Source organism: Aythya fuligula, chromosome Z, assembly GCF_009819795.1.
Source record: "Aythya fuligula isolate bAytFul2 chromosome Z, bAytFul2.pri, whole genome shotgun sequence".
Classification (NCBI taxonomy): domain Eukaryota; kingdom Metazoa; phylum Chordata; class Aves; order Anseriformes; family Anatidae; genus Aythya; species Aythya fuligula.
The window spans coordinates 22702426-22724677 of record NC_045593.1 but is presented as its reverse complement, the minus strand read 5'-3'; the positions used below and the strand labels follow the sequence as shown (position 1 = coordinate 22724677).

At 34.8% G+C, this 22252-nt stretch overlaps 1 protein-coding gene across 1 annotated transcript in view; it reads right to left on the bottom strand.

The window, feature by feature from the left end:
* Positions 1 to 22252, bottom strand: part of CWC27 (CWC27 spliceosome associated cyclophilin) — a 125917-nt gene that overhangs the window by 9273 nt on the left and 94392 nt on the right. The window contains exons 12-13 of the mRNA XM_032205612.1: positions 14090 to 14199; positions 11151 to 11254 (exon numbers count right to left, since the gene is read on the bottom strand). Of these exons, the coding sequence (XP_032061503.1) occupies positions 11151 to 11254; positions 14090 to 14199 (214 nt within the window). The remainder of the gene's footprint in view (positions 1 to 11150; positions 11255 to 14089; positions 14200 to 22252) is intronic.

The following is a 22252-nucleotide window of genomic DNA, read 5'->3' as shown; positions in this document are numbered from 1 at the left end:
AACGTAACTACAAAAAAGATAATCCAATTCAAAAGATAATAAAATCACTGGGGGAAAATTGGATTGGCTTTCTCATGGTAAGAAATAATTAGAAATATGTAAAACCATGATGACTTCTGATTTAAAGCATTTTTTCTACTAAAAAAATAATACTCAATTATCCAGTTATTATTTAGTATCTATTTGGTAACAATTTCTATATAGAATATTTACAGTACATCTTTATGCCCTTCACAAAAATATTAAGTAGTCTGATGAAAGAAGCTGGGTGCTTTTAAATAGACAACTGCTCCTGGTAGAGTAGGTTGGTATGGGAGACAGTAATGTAAATTCCAGATGTTGTTCCAGACAGTGTACCAGGGTAGAAAAACTTTACACAGCTTTTACTACAAGGACATGGGAACCGCCATACCGGAACTGACCAATGATCCATCCAGTCTAGCATCCTGTCTCTGGCAGTAGCTTGTACAGTATCTGATACTCCAGAAGTTGGCAAATTGCCTCCCCAGGTTGACACAAACAGTCAGGCAGTATTGTATCACCAGAGCAGAAGGTAGGAGGGAGGGGAAAGAGAGAAGAGTGTATCTAACATAAGAATATTCTGATTTTCATAACTTAACATTCAACATTTTCTGGATGCCCTCCCTTCTCTTTTGTCCTTCCCTCTTCCCATTCTGAATATGTCCACATCCACACGATTTAATCATGTCATTGAACAAGATGAAGTTGGGGTGCTTATAAAGGTGTGTAAATATCCAGGAAGCTTAAGCTAGGCTATTAAAGAGTTAGACGATTATTTCTTCATTCTTCACTAGGTTTGCTGGCAATAAATAAAATGTAAGGTTTCCAGACAGTAAATGAAATACTAGATATCCCTTGAGTAAAGCATGGATCATCTCTGAATTTAAGTCAAACAGTAGTCGAATCCAGGCCCAGATGCCTAATCCAAATAAACTTAAAACATGGAGGAATTAACAAAAAATAAACAAACAAAAAGCCCACCCCAAAGGCCCTGAGTTTTTCAGGCATGCTAAACAGCTAGAAGCAACAAATATATAACTTCAGCAAAAGAACAATCCGTTAATACAAAATTACTGACTGCTCAGCAGTGGGCTAGCAGCTAACATTTACATACCAAGGTTTGACCACATTCTAGCAGTAGAGGGGTGAAGAAGGTGGAGAGAAAATTGGAGAAAAACAATTTAGAACAGGAGGATTTTTTTTCTTTCTCCCTTTAAAAGTTACTGACAATGCTAAACCCCAAACAAACACTAATCTTTTTGCTAAACAGAAAAGAAACCCCTCTTTCCAATGTGTTTCTAATACAGACCTCTGGCATGCACTTATTCTTTGTAACAATCAAGTAAGTATTTTGTCAACTTTTTTTTTTTTTTTTTTCTTAAATGTAGTTGAGTAAATCAATGGCCTTAGCAGGAGAGCCCTAACATAGAGCCAGTTTTTCCAGACTAGTGGAGGAACGTTGGCTCAAATCTGTATGGGAGGAGGGGAGCTAACATGGCTTTAATCCATCTTTGTGCCTCACTGGCATAAATTACAGCAGCACTTTTTCTTTCGTTCCCCAAGCTAGCATCGGCATGTGAAAAAGACTGCTGCTTAGTTTTCAGGAGCTTACTGTGTTTGTCACAGTTAAGCTTCTGCAGCTGAATCTGCAGAGACTGGTGATAATCTTGAGGAAGCCATATTTCATAATCATCTGTAAGGTATTATGGCAAAGAAAGAGACAGCATTCTAGAAAATACATATAAAAAGGTTAGGTTTATGAAAGAAATATAACCATTTTTTTTAGGTGTTTATCCAGAAGGATTTCACAATGCAAAGTTTAATAGCAGATGTATACAATAAGAAGTACTGGAAATAAAATGTGGAAGACATTAACAGATTTATGTGGAGTAGATATTAACAGTGTGCATCATTGATTTAGTTCTTAATACAAATGAAATTTTGTAATATAAAAACAGTCTGGCTGGCTTCAACATTTTCCTGATTCTGAAATTCCTATTCTGATAAAAAAAGGAAACCAAACCAAACCTATTCTAGCCTACTTTCTAGAGCAGACACTGGAGAAATGGTGTCTTGATACTTATTTTTTTTTTAGACACACATCTTTTTCAGAGACAAAACCTTTTACTGGAAGAGTATGAAAGAAATGAAATACTGTGTTCCTACTCCTGATTGCAACAGATTTCTCCTTGACACTGATATTAAATATTTTGAGAGAATTTTTCCTTGTACTATAAATGAAAACATTTCTGAAGTAAAGGACATAACTATTGATTCTGGATAGAGAATGCCTTTACTGAATGTACAGATTTTGTTTGTTTGTTCTAGAGTAAAACAATTTCTGTACAAAAAAAAGTTTCTGTACAAACCAGGTAAAAAATTTTACAGTTAAATTGCAGTGAATGTCCTGGCAGAAGGAACTTAACATTTGCACCCAATGTTGTTAAAACATTTAACTGGCGTCAGGGGTAGTTTTGTAAAATTCAGAACTGGGAAAAGATTATAGGATTTGATGTGTATAAACTGGGCTGCACTTTAAATAGTTAGCACTGACCTTCACTGAGATTTTTGTCCAAAGAAGCAGTAATAAAAACAATTAAACAGACCCCTGCCCTTTATTATTGGCTATAATCAGGTGATCAGATTTATGAATAGCATTTGATTTGCACTGTGCAAATCAAAATAGCATTTTGTGACCAAGGAGGTATCTTTAAAAGCCCTCTAAGAGCTACAAGATTTTAAACAGTTTGTTTAAATGAACAGTTCCATTAAATTAATTTTTAGTCTTTACTATTTTAAATGAGATTTGTCACAAATAACTGACAATGGCCAAGCCAACATCAGTAAACAACCTGCATATGAAACACTATCTATAAAGCAAGATATTGAATGCCTTGTTTGAAATGCAAGACCTATACTCACATAATTTTCACAATATCCTTTTCACTGTAACTTGGAAAAGTATTTTCAAGCATTAACTTACTCACTTTGATTTAAAAATATTCCTTTTTTCCCCCTACCCCTTAAATTAAGAAACATTCAGAATAACGATCAAATTATTAATGATCAAGTGAACATCACTTGATCTGACTTCTTCACTAAGTTCAGACTCAACAAAGGTAACTAAGCATACAATAATTTCAAACTGAGAAAATGTGAAAAAAAAAAAACATAATTTTTTTCCAAATTCCCACCTTGTTTATTCTTTCTTGTCCCACAGTCTATCTGAAAGCTGAAGAGATTTATTTAGTTATTATTTAGTTATTTTTAGTTATTTCATATCAAAAGAAAAGAGTAAATTTCAGAGCCTAGACTTCATCCCTAAAATACTTAAGTGACTGCCTCATTTACATTAGTTTCTTATAGTTACAGCTATAACAGTGTTCTATGTGGAAGGAAAAAGCTGATCTCTCTCTTTGAAAGATCAAGTTCACATCCAACACCTAAGATTTCACCCAGGAAATACAAAATTCTAAATTTTGACTGTTTTAGTGTATGATATACATATAAATATATATTTTTGGGTTGTATGGAGTGCTGTTCCTTGTGAGTTTTAGGTTTCTTGATCTTAACAACTAAGCTTTGTATTCAAGAATGCTACAGTATCTTGTTCATAAAACTTCTCATGCATTTTATCTGTGAGAATGCACAAACAGTTGGAAACCTTCACAGATACATGGTAAGCTCATGTGGCAATCAGGTGAACATTAAAGAGAGAAAATGGTGGGTTGTTTTCTACAGAAAGTTCTACCAGCTCAGAAATTGTCAGGATTGTTAAGCTCTCATGAGAACACAAATATATGTAGGGATGTTAATAGTTTCAGGAAGTCTACACTAGTTTTCAAAGATCAGAGTGAGAACAGTGGAAAATAGTCCAGAATTTTGGTTAGGTATATTACAAGTGAATTTCTGTAGCAGAGAACTTGTAACGTCCACAAACACTGGTATTCCATCTGGAAAAGTATAGATTAAAACAAAAAACAAAAACCACAAACAAACAAACAAACACCTATTTCATAAGGATATAAAGCTGGTGGAAAATCAGCTAGAGAGCCCTATGTTTAGAAGTAGATGGCCACTGTTGTGTCAAGCTTCATGTGTCAAGCATGAAATAATAAATTTGGTGGGGTTGTTTACTTCACTTCTATTTATGACTTTAACAAAGAAGAATGTGTTTATAGAATGCATGTGCAATATGAAGTTTTCTGAAGAAGGGTCTTGAAAGAAGGGTCTTGAAGAAGAGTCTCGATGGGTGGAAGCCAGTGGGATGAGGTTCAACATGGCTAAGTGCCTGGTACTACATTTTTGTCACAACCCCATGCAGTGCTACAGGAATGGGGCAGAGTGGATGGAAAGCTCTGCAGAGGAAAGGGATCTGGTTGCATGAACAGGAGGCAGCAGTGTGCCCAGGTGGACAGGAAGGCCAACGGCATCCTGGCTTGTATCAGGAATAGTGTAGCCAGCAGGTCCAGGCAGGTGATTGTCCCCCTGTGCTCTGCTCTGGTGAGGCTGCACCTTGAGTACTGTGTTCAGATTTGGGTCCCTCGCTATAAGAAGGACATTGAGGTGCTCAAGCGTGTCCAGAGCAGGGCTACGACGCTGGTGAAGGGCCTGGAGCACAAGTGCTATGGGGAGCGGCTGAGGGCACTGGGGCTGTTTAGTCTGGAGAAGAGAAGGCTCAGGGGAGACCTTATTGCTTTCTACAACTACCTGAAAGGAAGGTGTGGGGAGCTGGGGTTCAGCCTCTTCTTGCAGATAACCAGTGACAGGACACAAGGGAATGGCCTCAAGTTGCGCCAGGGGAAGTTTAGGTTTGAAATGAGGAGACATTTCTTCTCAGAAGGAGTAGTCAGGAATTGGGATGGGTTGCCCAGAGAGGTGATGGAGTTGCTGTCCCTGGGGGTGTTCAAAGAAAGGTTGGACCTGGCGCTTAAGGACATAGTTGAGTGGGTGATATTGTTGGTAGGGGGATGGCTGGACCAGATGATCCTGAATGTCTTTTCCAACCTTAATGATTCTATGATTCTATTAAAGTTTATTGGAGTATTTACAATTTACGTGATTTTGGCAAACTAGTTATAGTACGAAAAATAGGATACAATTCAGAAAGCGCACTGGCTGAATTTCAACAAGGACAATTAACAGCATGGGTACAGGACAGAGACAGATTAGGCAACCATTCAGCAGAAAAAGATCTGTGGCTTGGAATGGGTTGGAAACCAGGCATAAAAGAAACAATGACAAATAAAGTGGTCTTTTCACTCAACACTGACAAAGACTTGTATCTAGTCTTGAATTTCATGCTTTGAAAGAGAGATGAACCACTCAGGAAGAACGATCACAAATTGAGAAAGAATAATCTCTGCAGAAAGACTAAAAAGTTTTCTTTTTTTGTCCAACTGAAAGAGATGACCTTGTGATTATTTTCAAGTGTGCTAAAAAGCATCTTGAAAAAGAGACAGTGAACAGTTTTCTAGAATCCACTCATATCACATGGAAGAGTGGATTACATACAAATATTCTGTACCAGTAGGCACATTTAAACACTACAAGAGATTGCCTGAGGAATCTCTGTCATTGGACTTCCAGTGAATAAATGTGACTAACAGTAAGAAAAATGCACTGCTGATACATTGTCCATTGGGTTATGGAAATAGTGTAATTACGTTTGGAGGTCCCCTTCTGGCCCTTTTCTGATGTTAACTCTATGATTAATCAGTATTCTTGGTGGCTTCAGAAATGAAATCTCTTACCAACTGAACAGCAGTATTTTTGATAATGAGAATAAACAGACATTTCTTAGAAGGATGAGTTACCTGGGAAAATGTTTCATTTCTTAGCAGCAGAAGATCTAATTCTACCTTTCTTGGAAACAGATAACAAAGTAGAGTGAACCATCATTAAATTGACCCATACACTTCATAACAGGAATGACAAGCTAGAATCCTAAAAGAACCCTAGAGCGGAAAGTGCAATAGCCCCAAATCAGCTACCTTTCTGTCAGGGAGATTATGTATCACTGTCTGTCAGTGCAGTCTGTCTGTCAGTGTTCCTTTTCCATAAATTAGTGGCAATTATAAGAATACATAGACAGCATTACAAACTTTCTAGTATTTATTCCTGGATGCATAGTTGGATTAGGATACGGTTACTATATGTATTTTTAAGTGGAGAATGACTTAATAGGAAAATAATTCAGAGTTCTAAATATCATTTTTATCCTATCTGAAGAGGAAGATTTTGCCTAAATTGACTAAAGCAGTCAATCCTTGAATATACTTGACTGCATTGGATTTTTTTATCCTCACAGCTGGATTATCTCTGTGGAAGATATTTTATGTCATGTTCACAGGATCTGCATCAGCAATTTCATTATATACAGTTGCCATAATATTTTTTGGACTGAAACTTGATTTTTACTAAAGGTGTAACTATTTGATGTTATAATCATGGTCCCAAATTGGCACTACAACCTGACTAGGTGCCAGATGTATGCAATAAAATATATGTAGAAGTCCAAATGCTAAAGAAGGTGAGTAGCAGTGTTCTTTATAAAGTGTAACCTGTGCAGTGTTTTCACTTCCAAATTCAGGCATATCCAGTAATCTAGAGTGGAAGTACCAAGTAGACACTACTTCCAGATGGGTCTTTTGCTGTCACACGTTTAATTTTCAGTCTCCAAGCAGAAGACACCTCACTAAATTTTGGGGAGAAGTCTGTCATGTGAAGTCCCGGGTAAGACTTTCAGCTCAGAATGAGTAACCATGTTCTGTCAAATCTACCTCTGCTGCACTCTGCACAACCTTTGTGAAAGTAAAGGATGAAGTCCTACATCTGATGTTTGCTTAGATGGACTAAGAGTACATAAATACAAAATAATGATGAAATAGTACTAAAGTAGTCCAGCAAATCTTAAAAAAAGCATAAACAATAGTTCTTCACATGGAGCTGCAAGGACAACAATGTGTGCACCAGGATGATCAGCATATTTTCTTGATGTACCTAGATGCCACGAAAATGTACGTCTACTTCTTTGGAGATACTTTTATTGTTACGAGCACCCTTTCTGGCAGTACACAACATGTTTATTTCAATATTTTTGATTTCTGCAGGTGAAATTAAGTTTTGTTTGCCGCAGACATATACATATAGTCATTCTCACTTAGCATCAGTTTGCAATCCCAGCAAAGATCCTGCTATTTCATGTTAAAACTTAGTATTATTCATTTCTCTTCAGATCTCTTCACTACACTTCCTCAGATGCCTTCTTAGACAGTAAAATCTGGTAATAATTATCAAACACCATACACACTGTTTACAATAGAGTCATATTTCTTTCTTCTTTTTTTTCCTGCATAAAAAGTAGAATGCTGCTGAAAAGTACCCAAACGTCTGCTATGCTTCATGCCAATACAGCAGCTCAGCCAAATATGCAGAGAAAAGTTTGCCAAATAAAAGAAAACATAACAAATTGGTAATGGTTTCTATCTTGACAGAAAATGAAAATTATACCTCAATGTGTGGCCACTCCTGTGGACACATAAAAATGTCTTAGAGGCAATCATTCTACCTCAGATAACACACCCTGACAGTAGAGCGAAGCATAGTGGCTGGCTTTCACTTCCCATAAAAAGAGCAGCCATGATCTACAAAATAGCCTGGAGGAATCACGTAATTTGTGCATATCATATATGTGTATGCCATACACTAATTATATTTACTATGAATCTTATAAAGTACTATTATTGTTTTTGAGTAGAATTATCGTGTTTGGATTATATTGAAATTAAGATATTTTTTTTTAATGTGAAGTCACTATACTTACCTCAATTCATCCAATCCAATGAAGAAATGAAAACACTAAGTCTTTATCCCAAAATACGAAATTCAACTCTCCAAGCCATTCAGTCATGAATACCTTTTAGAAGACTTCATTGCTTTGCTAATGTTGTATGTGGATCTAGCCAATTTGTGAAATAAAAATATTTTACAAATTATTTAGCTTCGAAGTAAATTCTTTGAAAATGGAACAAGACTCCAGTCTATAATTTACTGAACTGCAAAACTAATAATATAATGTTAATTATTAGTCTATTGCTTAGCATCATATTATTCTAAATTTTCATTATAGTGCCATTTTGAATCCAATGTTATTTTCTGAACAAAAAAAAAACACACAATTTGATAATCTGAAATTACAACAATCCTTCAGTTTAAATTGCCAACAGGGAGAAGCATTATCACCAATTAGATGTCAGTAGTTACTCAGACGGGAACACAAACGATGATGACTAGACTTTGCAAGTCCTTAAATGACTGGTTATATTACTGTGAAAAGAAAGATCAGTTGTTCAGGTGTTCAGAGGTAAAGGAAAGGCTGCATACTTTCTGTAGAATTTAAAAGCACATTGGTATGTCTGAAGAATCTCAAAGTATTAGTGAAATCCTGAAGTCCAAGGGACAAAAAATTTATGCCATATGTTATACCTCATCCTCAAAGAGCTACATAATGCCCAAGATAGAAAAGACATAATGAAGGAAGATTATGTAATTTAAAGAATTTACCAAATAGAAGATGACAAGAGAAACTTAAAGTAACAAGCGGTAATGAAACTTATCCTGAAAGGGGCAAGATTTGGGAAATTAATTTCTCTATTTTCAAAAACAAGAAACCAAAGCAATTTTTTTTTTCTGCTTTACCTGTTAAAATTGCCAATGAATAAAAGCAAATAAAGCAAGGTTGTATTTCTTCTTTTCATTCCAGACAGAAGAGTTAACATTAAAAGTAGAAAGAAAATTTAAGAAAAAGAGTCCGAATTTTTAAACTACCATATTCTGTAGTTCTGTTTAGATTATAAAGCTAAGAGAAATTCTCGGTTTTTCTTCGAAAAAAAAGAACATAAGCAAAAAATATAATCAATGAAATAAAAAGCAAAAAAGATTGCTGCTGATGTTTGAATAGCTATTGCTTTGAAAGAATAACAGGATTTTTAATAACCTATGCAGTAACTCAAATGAAATTTCACTGAGAAAAATATGAGATAATATTGTACTCACTATGCACTACATATGTAAATATGTTGTTTTATGACTGCAAGAATTCTATGCTAAGTGCTGTACTACTAGTTTTAGTGTTTCTGCTAGTAAATGTCTAAAGTATTCTGAAAAAAATAAAATCCCAGTATTTCCCCTGTGAGGTCTCAGCTCTACTCAGTGAAAAGCAAGAAGGTGTGACTGTAAAGCTGCAGAATCTGTGCAGCTTTTATTTATCTTACTAAATTAAAAATAAGCAATGATTCATTCATATGATAGAAATAAAAATGAAGAAGTGAGCTGACTTATCTAAAATTTTAGTATCATCCATTATGAGACCATTTAGGCCTCATAATTTGCAATTCAGCTTTTTATTGCCTACCGTCTTTTTTTTTTTTTTTCTGTTAAATTTCTTTGGAATGTATCTTTAAACAGATAGTCTAAGATTTTCTGATTTAATGTATAAAAATTACCATTTTTATATTACAGATTATTGTAATTTGACCTGTTACTTCCAGATGAAAAATTTATTTTCATTTATTAACACGTAGAACAAAAAATATGAAATAAAATGTAAAAACAAAACAAAACAAAACAAAAACATTTTGCCTCCCATACATTATATTCCCTCCCACTCTTTTTTATGTTGTCTTTTCTCAGATCAGTATGCACATCTTTTTCATTCACAAAATGGCAGTAAATCTAACTTATTTAGACGGTCTGCATTTCCTCCCAATGCTTAAAAAGCACTTCATTAGCATGCTTATCTTTCTGTTTTGTGTAAGTCTTCTCAAACATACATAGGGTCCTTTAATAACAATTAGTTATATCATTTATTTCCTATTTAAAAAGGATTTCTAATGTACTTTAGAACATCTTTGTACATTTTAGTTTGTCTTACTGTAATTCAATTTTGTTTTCTAGTTACTGGTACTAGTTTGGGGTTTGGAAGATGTAGGTATCTGATTGGTTTCCTACTCCCAAGATGGGAAGCTTTACGAAGATCATAAATGGACATATGACATATTTTCACTTACTCATTTCAAGTTATTTGAGATATAGAAATTCTGGGTGTTTTAAAACACTCGCCAGGATCATTGTTCAATTTTCTATTTTAGTGGTAGTTCTGTTGTGGCTGTGATAGCTTATGTGTACAACTAAGGAAAATGTTGTAGGCAGAGATATTATATTGGACCAACTGTATTGCCAGGCTTATAAAAAACACGACCAGTTTGTATAAAACATTTTCTAAAAAAAAACTTCTTTATAACTATTCCATGAAAGCATTTTTTATTATCATTGAAAAGCTTCCTGTCTAAGATTGCAGGATCACAATTCAAATCATAAGGATTTTTCCCATTCCCTACTTAATGTGGGTTCTTTGGATGAAAGATTAACATGAGTAAACATGGTACAGGTTGCTTCTTTGACTGTGGAGGTCACAACTTCTGCAGCACTTCATCAACTCCAGTGCTACCCTGCTTTGTTGGGGTCACCCTCCATTTCAGGTGAGTCTATCTTATCCATCAGTCTTTAAAATACTTACCACTCCACAGTTTTCTAGGACTTAAGACTGTACAAGGCAAAACGTTTCCTACTGTCCTGCATTATTTTCCAGAGTACTAAACCAGTATTTTTTGGCTGACTCCTGATGCATCAACTCTTTGATGCAGAAACACATCTGGTGTTTCTGCTACTCCTTAAATTTAGGCTTAACAGTAAGACCATGCTAGTGCAGTAGGGTTTCAGAACACATCGAGAAGTTTAGCTAGAGGTGATAAACTGAGTAAATTCAAAGGTGGGAGATGGTGCTAACTCCTTTCATAACTTATTCCTGCTGGAGATAACTGGCACAGAAAGCATGCTATCTTCTTTCCTCATAATGATGTAATGAAGAAGAAATAAGGCAAAGAAACAAGTAACTAAATGTACCACTAAAAAGTAAAATGGTAGTAAGAGGGATATGAAAGAAAAAGGATTCATTAAATCGAAAGAAGAGACTGGTTTGTAAAACAATTGAAAAACGAAGAGTGTGATTATTCCTCACTCAGATCCAACCAGTAATAAACACAGAAATCCAAATCCATAAAACTTACCAGCCTTCATCATTATCTACTTCAGGTTCAGAAATCTCATTTTCAGGAGTTTCTTCAATTGCCTGGGTTAACTTTGATTTGAACCGGTCCAATAGTGCCAGTGTCTGAAATTAAATACATAGTTTTAAGGAAGTTACATAGATCTATAAATAACAATAGGTATATAAAACATCTTCAAACTATTATCATTTTGAGACACAGTACAATAAGATGGAAGAAAGAACTGTTCTATGAACTGAAAACAAACACTGCAGACAGAGACAAGCGAGAGAGTCAGAGACACCACAAGTGAGAGCACCAACGGTGAGAGAGTGTGCAGTGCTGGGGATACATATTTGAGAGCACTTGCATGGCCATCTAATGAAATCAACATGCATATTTAAGGAAAAAAAATATTGTGGTTATACTTACAGAATACAAACCTCTGATTAAACAACACTAACCACTGACAACAAATTTTACTGCTTGAACCTGCCATTTTAATCTAGTAAAGCAAAACATTGCATAAATTACAGATGACTTATGTATTGAAGACCTAGCTTGGTCGATACTTACATACTTTTACATTGCTGATCTTTATAATTTTGTACTGACATAAAAAAAATTCAAAGCTTTAGACTTGAATACAATGAACCACCTTAACTTCTTCTACAGATACAGATCCTTATGCTACATACATTAAGCTCGTACTGATTTATATTTGGTATTTTATTCTCCAGCTGACATTGCCCAGTCTTTCAGCTACAAAATGTCACTGACGTTCAGGTGACATCTGAAGATCGTATCACAGGTCTTGTTTCTGATCACTTGAGAGATGTCGATTACACAAGAATTGTGTGCCTAAGCTTTGCAGTGGTAGAGGGGTCACAGGGCTCTTCATAAAAAGGGCAGACCATAAGAATAATTTGCACAATCCGCAGCTTATTTCTTGCTGATATTTGAGACATTCCTGGAAAGGAAAGCGTCAGGGAATAAGTGCTTGACTGAATTTATGTGGTAAACTACATTTGATCTGTAGGTGATAGGTTGGCCACCTATGTTGTAAAACACCTCTGTATGGCTATTTAGTTTTGTTTGGTCAAGTTTTTCAAATTTAAAAGAATAAAAACTAAACAAGAATAGAAAACAGAAATAGGAAATACCAGAAGTGTTCACTGGAATCAAATTTCCTTCTGGGAGCAATCTTAACTTTAGGAGTTTCCTGGCTTTTGAATTCTTTCAAAAACACATTTTAACACTGCCAAAGGCAGGTTTTGGATTTTTTTTTTTGTTTGCATTTGTTTTCTTTATTTTCTGTTTAATCTTCTGTTTAAGATAGGAGAGAGGAAAATTTATAAAATACTTGAGTCTGTGAATCATTCAAGTTCTGCAGTTTTACACGTTACTGCAGACAAATGCTTACAACATCTGAAAGAGCAAATCTCTGCTCAGGCCATCAGATGAAAACAAACTAACCCTTTTTACATGAAATTGTGACCAATCAAAACCACATTCCTTGTGTCTTGCCTAATTTACTCTGGTGCCAGCATTTTTGTAAGTAGACCTGTCAATAAAAATAATTTCAAAGTGTCTTAGAAGGCATTTTTTGCAGTGAATGATTAGATGCCATAAGGTGGATCATGTAACTTCATAAATTGACCCTTGCAAAATTATAAGGTCAGGATGTGCAATGTCTGCTATTTTAAAGAGACACATACTTTCCCTATCTTCTCCTACTCTTGTACAGAGGACAGAAGATAGAACTGCATTGTAGGACCAGGTAGGAGGTTTGCAAGGCTAGAAGAGGCCCACCACAAATGAAATGGCATACAAGAACTTGATTATTAATTATTGAAGAGTCAATGATGTTGATGACCAGATGACTGATTATTGATGAATAGTTTCTAACAAGGCTACATAAATAAAAATTAAGATGACTAAAATATCTTGTCAACTTATCTTGTTTTCCTAGGATGTCCAGGAAAGGGCTGATCCAAATTCACTAGAAGTGGTTTTAAATTCCTTGATCCACTTTGCCAACCGATCTTTAGTACTCTTTAATGAAGTGAACAGACTTCTAAATGTACAAAGTTTCCACAAAGTTCTTAGTTTAGAGCTAAATCAGCTTGCTGCAAATATAAAGATTTGCCAGCCACTGCTTTGAAGTTTTTAAGCCTCAAGTTTCCAATCTCTCTGGCTTCAACAATTGAATACGAACATCTTTGTAACTGAATTGACACGCACTTAAAGACCCATGCATCTGACGCACCGCATAGATTTTACATTAATGTAAAATCTTCAGAGGTATTTTCATATATTTAACCGTTTCAAACTTGTCTATTTTAGAAAAATAAACACAAATATTTATGTCAAACTTTAAGTTGATTACATTTGCATACTGAAGTCTATATACATGTTGACTGCAAAATATTTTTAATTATATTTAAAAATGGTTTTCTTTTTATAGTTCAGTTAAAAACTTTTTTTTTTCACTTCAAAATGCCTAATGTGATGGATGAATTTGATCTATAAAACATTATATAAACTGTAAAAAAAAACAGCACTTTGGAGAGATGCCAAATAAGCAAACTTCTGTCCCAGTCCTATCTTACAGCAAGCTACAGAGCCAAGGAAAGCATTGTAGAGAAATGCAAACTCTCGTAAACATCATCAAAGATACCTCTGTGTGGGTAGCTTTTCCTTCTGGAATATTTTAGTGACTAAACTGATTATACTTTCAAAAATACATAAAAACTTCGTTTATCAGTGTATCTGGGTAATCTATAGGTGATCAGAGTACACACTCATACAGGTATACTTATTATTGTTTGGGAATAGACAAATTCTTTTTATAGAAAAAGAAACATGGGATTTTTAATCTTCATTTTTACACAAGTGAAGAAATAATAGTTTTCAGAACTCTTTCTGGAATCTTATTCCGTAGTTTTTCAAACAATTACCTGATCTTCACGAGAAATGCCTTTCTTTGGCTGCTGCTTCCGCTTGTCTTCATATTTTCTCTTCTCCTGAAGGTATTCTTCAACAACACTATTTGGAGCAGGTTCCTCTTCTGAATAAGGAAACATATATGGTTAAACAAAATAAATTTACGTTTATAATTTAGTAGCATTTTGGAGAACATTTGTGACTTCTGAAATACCAAGCACAACACTTCCATAAAATGTTTCAGCTGTATTGCTTTCTCAGCAAATAGAATGATTTGCTACTTGCTGAAATGAAAAACAAAACACTGTATTGGGCAGAGAATGAGTCCAAAAATTTTTGTTTCAATTTTATTTTACCACCGAGCCAGGGAAAGGAGGGTAACAAAAATAAATACTCTGATGGTAAGATGAGAAATAAGAACTTGCTGAAATTCCTTTAACAAGTTTACCATTGTTTCTGAACACTTTTCACGGAGCAGCCAAACTGGTATGTTGTATTAATGTTCTGGAGCTATGGAAAAATTGCTAGTTTTTCTGTTTTGTAGGTTGAAAAATCTATAAATCAAACCCTTGATATTTAGATGATAGCTGACAACTACACAGAGATGATTTCTATTTCCGTAATAAATTTCCCTCTCACTTCTAAAGTTTTCTATAAAGTCTCTATAAGTTTTCTATAAAGTCTAAATGCAGCATGTCATAATAAGAGGGAATAAATTTGTAGTAGTTGTATCTACATATCAAATATATTTGTTTACATATCCCTATAAATAGAATCTCTTATTTCTTTGTTATCCTAATTTGTATGTTGCATGCATATATTTGAAGAGTAACTGGCAAAACATTTCCATCAAATATACAAAAAACTGCTTTTTCCCCGTTTTCCTCTTGACAGCTTGGATATAATGAGGAGCAGACAGAGAATTAGTGAAGAAAGAAAGAAATGTCATCTTCTATAAGGACCAAACAAGACAAATGCATATACACAGACGTTTGGGGATGGTTAAACAGCTGAATGAATGAAATAAAATCTACTATAAAATCTCATGCAGCATAATATTGGAGGAACTAAAGAGGATAACAAAGTACAGTATAAAACTACAAGTCATAATGGCTCAGATTCATCTTTACCCCCTTTGTGTCAAACTTTTCTACTAATTACTAAAATATATTCTTAATTCAAGACCAACCCCTTGTGAACACTAGTTTATGCATAGATGTGTGTATCAAATCAAACTTGTTGACTGTGGGAAAACAATATACTGCCTTATATATACATATACTATATTGCTACATAAATAGAGACTAAATATTAGTGAAAATATTAGCTAGATACCTAAAATCCATGAGATTTCCTATAGAAAACAACCTTTCAGGTGACATTTACCTAAAGGGGTGTTTTGAAAAGAATCCTGTCTACCCCATAGTAATTATAATTGTTCAGTTATGACAAGTGAAAAATATGGGAAGAGTGTTCTTGAAAATACCAGTCTCAACCTGGCAATAAACATTATAGTGCTGTGATCCAAATTTTAGTATACATATGCTGAAATTAAAGTCACGATTCTTAGTCACACATGTCTTTTGAATAAGATTTTAATTTAATCTAGTAGAGCTCAAATATAATTCTCATACATATAGGTTAAATTCCCCTGAAGTATGTGTTTGTGTATTTTTATCACCCTCATATGGTTGTCACTTACTGTTAACACAAATGATTTAAATTTCAGTTTAAGCTTTCTCTTAAGATGATTGTTTCTTGGGTCTTTGTCTGTCATAATTTTTATAATCCTCAATTTCATTTACTCTGCCTCCTAGGAAAGCCTTTTCACAAGTCAGACGAACGATAATCAGATCCACCTGAACTAACTACTAACTTCAGAGTGAGTCAACCAAAACTGTTATGCACTTGTATGCATCATATTTCTGTACCTTTTGTTACAAAAACTTAAAGATATGCTTGCATTTTTCCATGAGGCCTTAGAACTTATTACTCCACATTAAAAGCAAGTAACATAACAGGAAGGATTTTCAATAGCTGTTAAAACAACGGGTTTCTAACACATTTTAAAACAACTCACAACCATAAACACTGTCTATTTGTTAATATAAACAAAATATTCAGCTTTCATAAGTAGTGAGTCTTTGAAAAAAATATTTTGTGTCTGCATGAACAAACTCAGGTAACTACCAAAGAAAAGAAAGTGTCTGGAAGAGAGTTGTTGGTTGAAAGTACCATTTTAAAGTGTAAAATATGGTTTCAAAATGCAAAAGCAGATTGCACAGCTACTATTTCATTTCTGCTAGTCAGCATCCCACAGCCAATCCAAATCTTTCATATTTGAGTTGAAAAAAGAGGAACCACAGCGTTATAGATGGACTACACCTTCACATTGAGCAGGGTAAACTTAGGACCAGCTTGTTGATCCAAAGTATAAAGATCATTACATTAGCTTTAATATATTTAAGCTTCAAACTCCTTAATCTAAGAGCATTTATTCAGATAAAACTGAATGAAACAACGACATGAAGGCACTGTGATGAAATAACATAAAAATGTCTTATTTAAGTAGTGTAGGATGCAGAAAATAGTAGTTTAAGTTAGAGAGAATTTGCACATGTGCCTTACAGCCATCAAATCAGGATGTGTAAATTGCATCAGGCAAAGAAAGATTTTTTTCTTTAGTTTAAATAAAATTATGTGTATATTACATCATTAGGTTGCTCTGCTGGAGGGTAGGAAGTCCCTGCAGTGGGACCTGGACAAGATGGGTCAATGGACAGAGCCAATGGGATGAGGTTCAACTTGGCTATGTGCCAAGTCCTACACTTTGACCACAACAACCCATGCAGTGCTACAGGTTTGGGGCAGAGTGGCTGGAAAGCTCTGCAGAGAAAAGGGATCTGGGGGTGTTAATCAAAGCTCACCTGAACACGAGCCGTCAGTGTGCCCAGGTGGCCAAGAAGGCCAGCGGCATCCTGGCTTGTGTCAGGAATAGTGCAGCCAGCGGGACCAGGGAGGTGATCGTCCCCCTGTACTCTGCTCTGGTGAGACCACACCTTCAGTGCTGTGTTCAGCTTTGGGCCCCTCACTGCAAGAAGGGCATCAAGGCCCTGTAGTGTGTCCAGAGCAGGGCTACGAAGCTGGTGAAGGGCCTGGAACACAAGTCCCATGGGGAGCAGCTGAGGGTACTGGGGGTGTTTAGTGTGGAGAAGAGAAGGCTCAGGGGAGACCTTACGGCTCTCTACAGCTACCTGAAATGAAGGTAGCTTCAATGGGGGAATGAAGGAGTTGGGAGCTGTGGGCTGGCCTCTTCTTGCAGATAACTAGTGATAGGACACAAGGGAATGGTCTTAAGTTGTGCCAGGGGAAGTTTAGGTTGGAAATGAGGAGACATTTCTTCTCAGAAGGAGTAGTCAGGAATTGGAATGGGTTGCCCAGGGAGATGGTGGAGTCACTGTCCCCGGGGGTGTTTAAGGAAAGTTTGGACATGGTGCTTAGGACATGGTTTTGTGGGTGACATTGGTAGTAGGATGGTTGGACCAGATGATCTTGGAGATCTTTTCCAACCTTAATGATTCTATGATTCTAGGGAAAGTTAGGGAAAACAAAAAGAAAAAAACCCACAACACTTTCTTTACTGAAAATACACTTCATTCTTAGGTATATTTCTAAGTATATTACACATAAAATGCATACCATATATATATTAATAGTAAAAAAATATATATATAATTTCTAAGTGTATTGCTACTGTCTCTTAGCTAGCCTGAATTACCACCAAGAAACCCTTCATTCTCCTGTGACATAAACTTCAGCATTTGTGTAATTTATATTTTTTTCAGGTAGATGCTTCTATCCCGAAATATTCCTTTAGGGAATAACAGATGCCAACATGATGATGTAATCTATCCTCATAGTTTGTTTTTAAGCCATGGTTTCCAATGATAGCCTGAAACTAAAGATGAGATTCATAAGTTTTTAAACCAGAAATGACGAGATTGATTTAAAAAAAAATACAGAAGGGTTTATTTTTATCACATTTAAATTAGGAACAGTTCAAATGATGTCAGTTTCTAAATACAAAATTGCAAAAGTATAACAAAGACCTGAGAACTTGTTCTAAGGGTGGTGAACTGAATGCCAGTCAGTTCAGAACAGGAAGTGGAGCAAAAGACAAAGCTTGATAAAAAAGTTTTAAAATTCATTCCTACAGCACCTGGTAAATCAAATAGTGTAGTAAACACTCAACAGAAGTTGCATCAGACAACTTCAATTTCACAAACTGTAACTGAATTTTACCTTCCACTTTACAATAAACAGTAAATATTAGTTCTAGGCCTGCTAACTGTGGTAGATCAGAAAAATATGATCCTTTTTTAAGCTGACATTCATTTCTCAGCTTGATGTTCACTTACCAAGATTCAAATTCTGTCGTTAACGTAGGAAACATTGTCTTTACATGCACAACAGTTGCTGATGTGCATGGTAAGGTACCAGTATTTTTCAGCCAAATCCTTTACTGACCGTATGCATACAAATGTCCACAGTACTTCGGTTCTTTACAATTTTGTTATTTGTATCAGTGTTAGAAAAACAACTTGTAAAAACATCTGTCCTTGTAATAAAGGAAGCAGAACCCATGTAAGACCCAGAGATTTTATTCCCTTATTAAGGGAGAGATAATGAAGCTATGCATAAAACATTTGTTGGAATGAAAATCAGTTTCATTTGCTGCAAGTATTACCAGAAACACACTGATCTTCAGAAGGGAAGAAATGATGTATTGTGACAGAGAAAAATGCATGCTGTTTCTTAAGGTTTAATGTCAGCACACCAACTCACAAAAAAACACCTTCCATGCTGACGAGAGCCAATGAAAGAATTTTGATGTTTTTCGCTTGATAAGGTACAGCTAATATGAAGATTTTTAGACAACTAGGCATAAGTATCTTACATTACAAAACATTTCTGACAAAACTAATCCCATTAACTCTTGTGATGCATTTAGCATTTAGAATTATTAGTTCATGCATAACCAAGGTAAGATAACAAGGAAAGTGCACAAAACAATCAGAGGCAAATCAGTTAACATTTGACAGCATCTCAGCTGTATTCACATTTAACTTGGATAAAACATTTTGTTTTTTAGAAGACCAATTGGATGTAAATACAATGAATGCATGGTATAGCTAGACTAAACACTAAATGGGAGAAGAGAAAACTGAAAAACCCTGGCCAATTTCTTGTTTGAACTGAAAGTTATGACTGAATGTTTTTGTGCCTTAAAATACAAGGCCTAAAACACATTGGTTTTACAGCACTGAAATTTCAGCTTTTCAGAAGTCAACTTACATTGCATTCTTCTGAAATGATAGAGGCATGAAGTGTTGATTTTAAAAAATAATGAATGAGATTTAAATCTTGATATTTTTTCTTCCAGAAAATAGGACTTACAAAAAAAAATCCTTACAAATTACAAAAAAAAAAAAAAAAAAAACAAAAAAATCAAAAAATCTGATATTTCTTAATATTTCAGGAATTCAAATGGAATTCCTACCAGAAGTGATGGATGCAGAACACAAAGCCCACTTCTATAATTAAGACCTAAGAGGGATAATACACTTCTTCCAGAACCCAGGAAGAATTTTTCTTCCAGCATTAAATAGTGTCTATGAGAAAAATAACATTAATTTATTGTAAAGTAACATAAAAATAAATATTCTGGAATATACAATATGAATTAATATTATTATGCTTGAAAGTATTTATAACATACTCTACGGTATGTTTCTGATAATAACTGTCTGATTTTACTTGTGGTTTCCTTCACACCTTAAACTGTTATTCAGTTATTGTCATTACAGTTCTGGCCTTGTTAAAATCCTGAAGAGCCACTGAAGATTACTACTGAAGTCAAAGTTGGCTTACAGTGAGATTTTTGTCCTCTTTTCTTTAGCAAGCAGCGGAAGAAGAGGGAGAAGCATTTACTTTGGCAGACAAGAGACAGAATATGGATGCTGCGTATTATTTTAGGACAGATAAAATGAGAAAAAATAGAAATGGAAATAGTGAAAGAAAACAAAAACGTTTGCAGAAGTGACATACTCAGGATGTACACTTTGATATAATGCAGATACACTGTACATGTATATACCATGAAATCTTAATATCTAACACATTTATGCCACAGAATTGCCAAACCAAAAAAATTTGCAGTTTTCACAGTGTTTTTAAGGGTGCATGACTCTCTTAAAGTCTCAGACCTCAAGAAAGCATCTTGACAGGACTTAAAACAATTCTTTAAGTACCACTGACATTACCCAAAGTTAATAATAAAACAGAAATAAAACATAATCTTAAACTGGTATCCTTGCTAGCTTTGTAGAGTTTTCTGAACACTTCAAGCATTCAATTCAACTACTACAATTAAAAACAAAGTAGAAAATATTTTGTGCCCCAGTAGGATTCTTACATTTAAGTGTTGTTTTTTTTATATTAGTTGTTAGGGTATTATTCTGTGACTTTTTTGTTTTCTCATATGTGATAATTAAATTTTTTCATCTAAAGATTATCACAGAGTTTACAAAAAATATTCTAATAAGAAAAATTAAAATACTACTTTAAAACTATTTAAAACCAACATGTAGTTAAAAAACAGATGGTATTTCTCTAAAGCAAATTTCAAGTATATTCACAGGTTTACACAATATGACTTTTAAGTATATCTTTTTTCAAATACTTGATTAAGTACTTCAAAATGCTGAAGTAATTCAGCACTCAAATTAAAATGTTTGATGTAATTTCTGGCATCAATGCAGCAAATGTCACATAAAAGAAAAATATCTTATTTAAACTAAGGTCTTGACAGCAGTCTGGCATAGTCAACAATCTTATTCACAGACTGGAAGGCTGGTTATAATCAAACATGTAAGGGGGGAATTAGTTTTTTTTTTTTTTTTTTAAATCTCTATCCTCTTGAAACAATGTAAACACTTAAATTTTCACCCCACAATCCTCCTTAATTAGTCTAATGCTCTGAATTTGGAAAAAAAAAAAAAGAACAAAACATAGTATGTAAAAAGAACAATTTAAAGATGTGATACCAATACTAATCTGCCAGTGGATGTGTCTTTTCTCGATCCATTCATCAGCCAGTACCTTAACCTCAGTTTTAGCCCTGATCCTGTAAAAGGTCCAGTATGACCTAGGCCTCACTCTTATCCTGTTTTGTGCTCTTCAGTTAATTTCTATCCGTACGCTTGCAAATTTTGGCTGAGATGCAGTGTTTATTAATCAAGCAGAATACCATATTAATGCAGTTGCATAGCTTCTGAACTAGTATTTTTTTCCTAAAGAAGCCAGCTCAGAACATAAGCAGACACTGCGTAAGTGTCTGCATCATCTGCATAGACATACCTGATCCAGCATGTCACAACTCATTCTCCATTCCACACTCCCCCAAGAGGACAGGGAAAGAAACAGTGGAAAAATCTCTTGCTATGGTCACAGAATCATAGAGCATCCCAAGTTGGAAGGGACCCACAAGGATCGAGTCCAACTCCTGGGTCGCCAAAGGACCAATCATTCGCTCAGTCACTGCTTGACAGTAGACTGTTTTAAATATATGCAATTTCTTGAATGTAAACTAATGCAGAATAGGTAAACTTTTACACATTTGGTAAATAATCTTGCTCTTGAGAGCTCTACTTTGCTGATGAAAGCTCAGGTTGATTAAAAATTCACCAAGTGAACTAAGATAAATGCTTTTAATGAGATAAATGTCCCCCCAAAATTTGGGGGCAAAATTATTTGCTCAGGTACTACACTGTGTTTTACTGCCCTTAGATTTTATTCAAGCTAAGTGTTTCACGATTCTTTTGTGCTATCCTTAAATTGTAAATGGTTGTATACAGTAAAGTATCTTTCTTAATTCCTTGTATTTACCATTGTAAATACTTAAGATTCCACAACAGCCTACCTAAACTCCATACATCTTTGAATAACTCCTAATGAGTTAATCTTGCCTTCCGCTGTCTTCTTTTTCTGTTTGTATCTAATTGCTCCACATTTTTTTGGTGGTATGATACTTGGAACCAAGTGCAGTAATATAACTGTTCTTTTACAATTAACACCTTTGTAGCAACAAGATCACAGCTGCATCACATACAAATTCA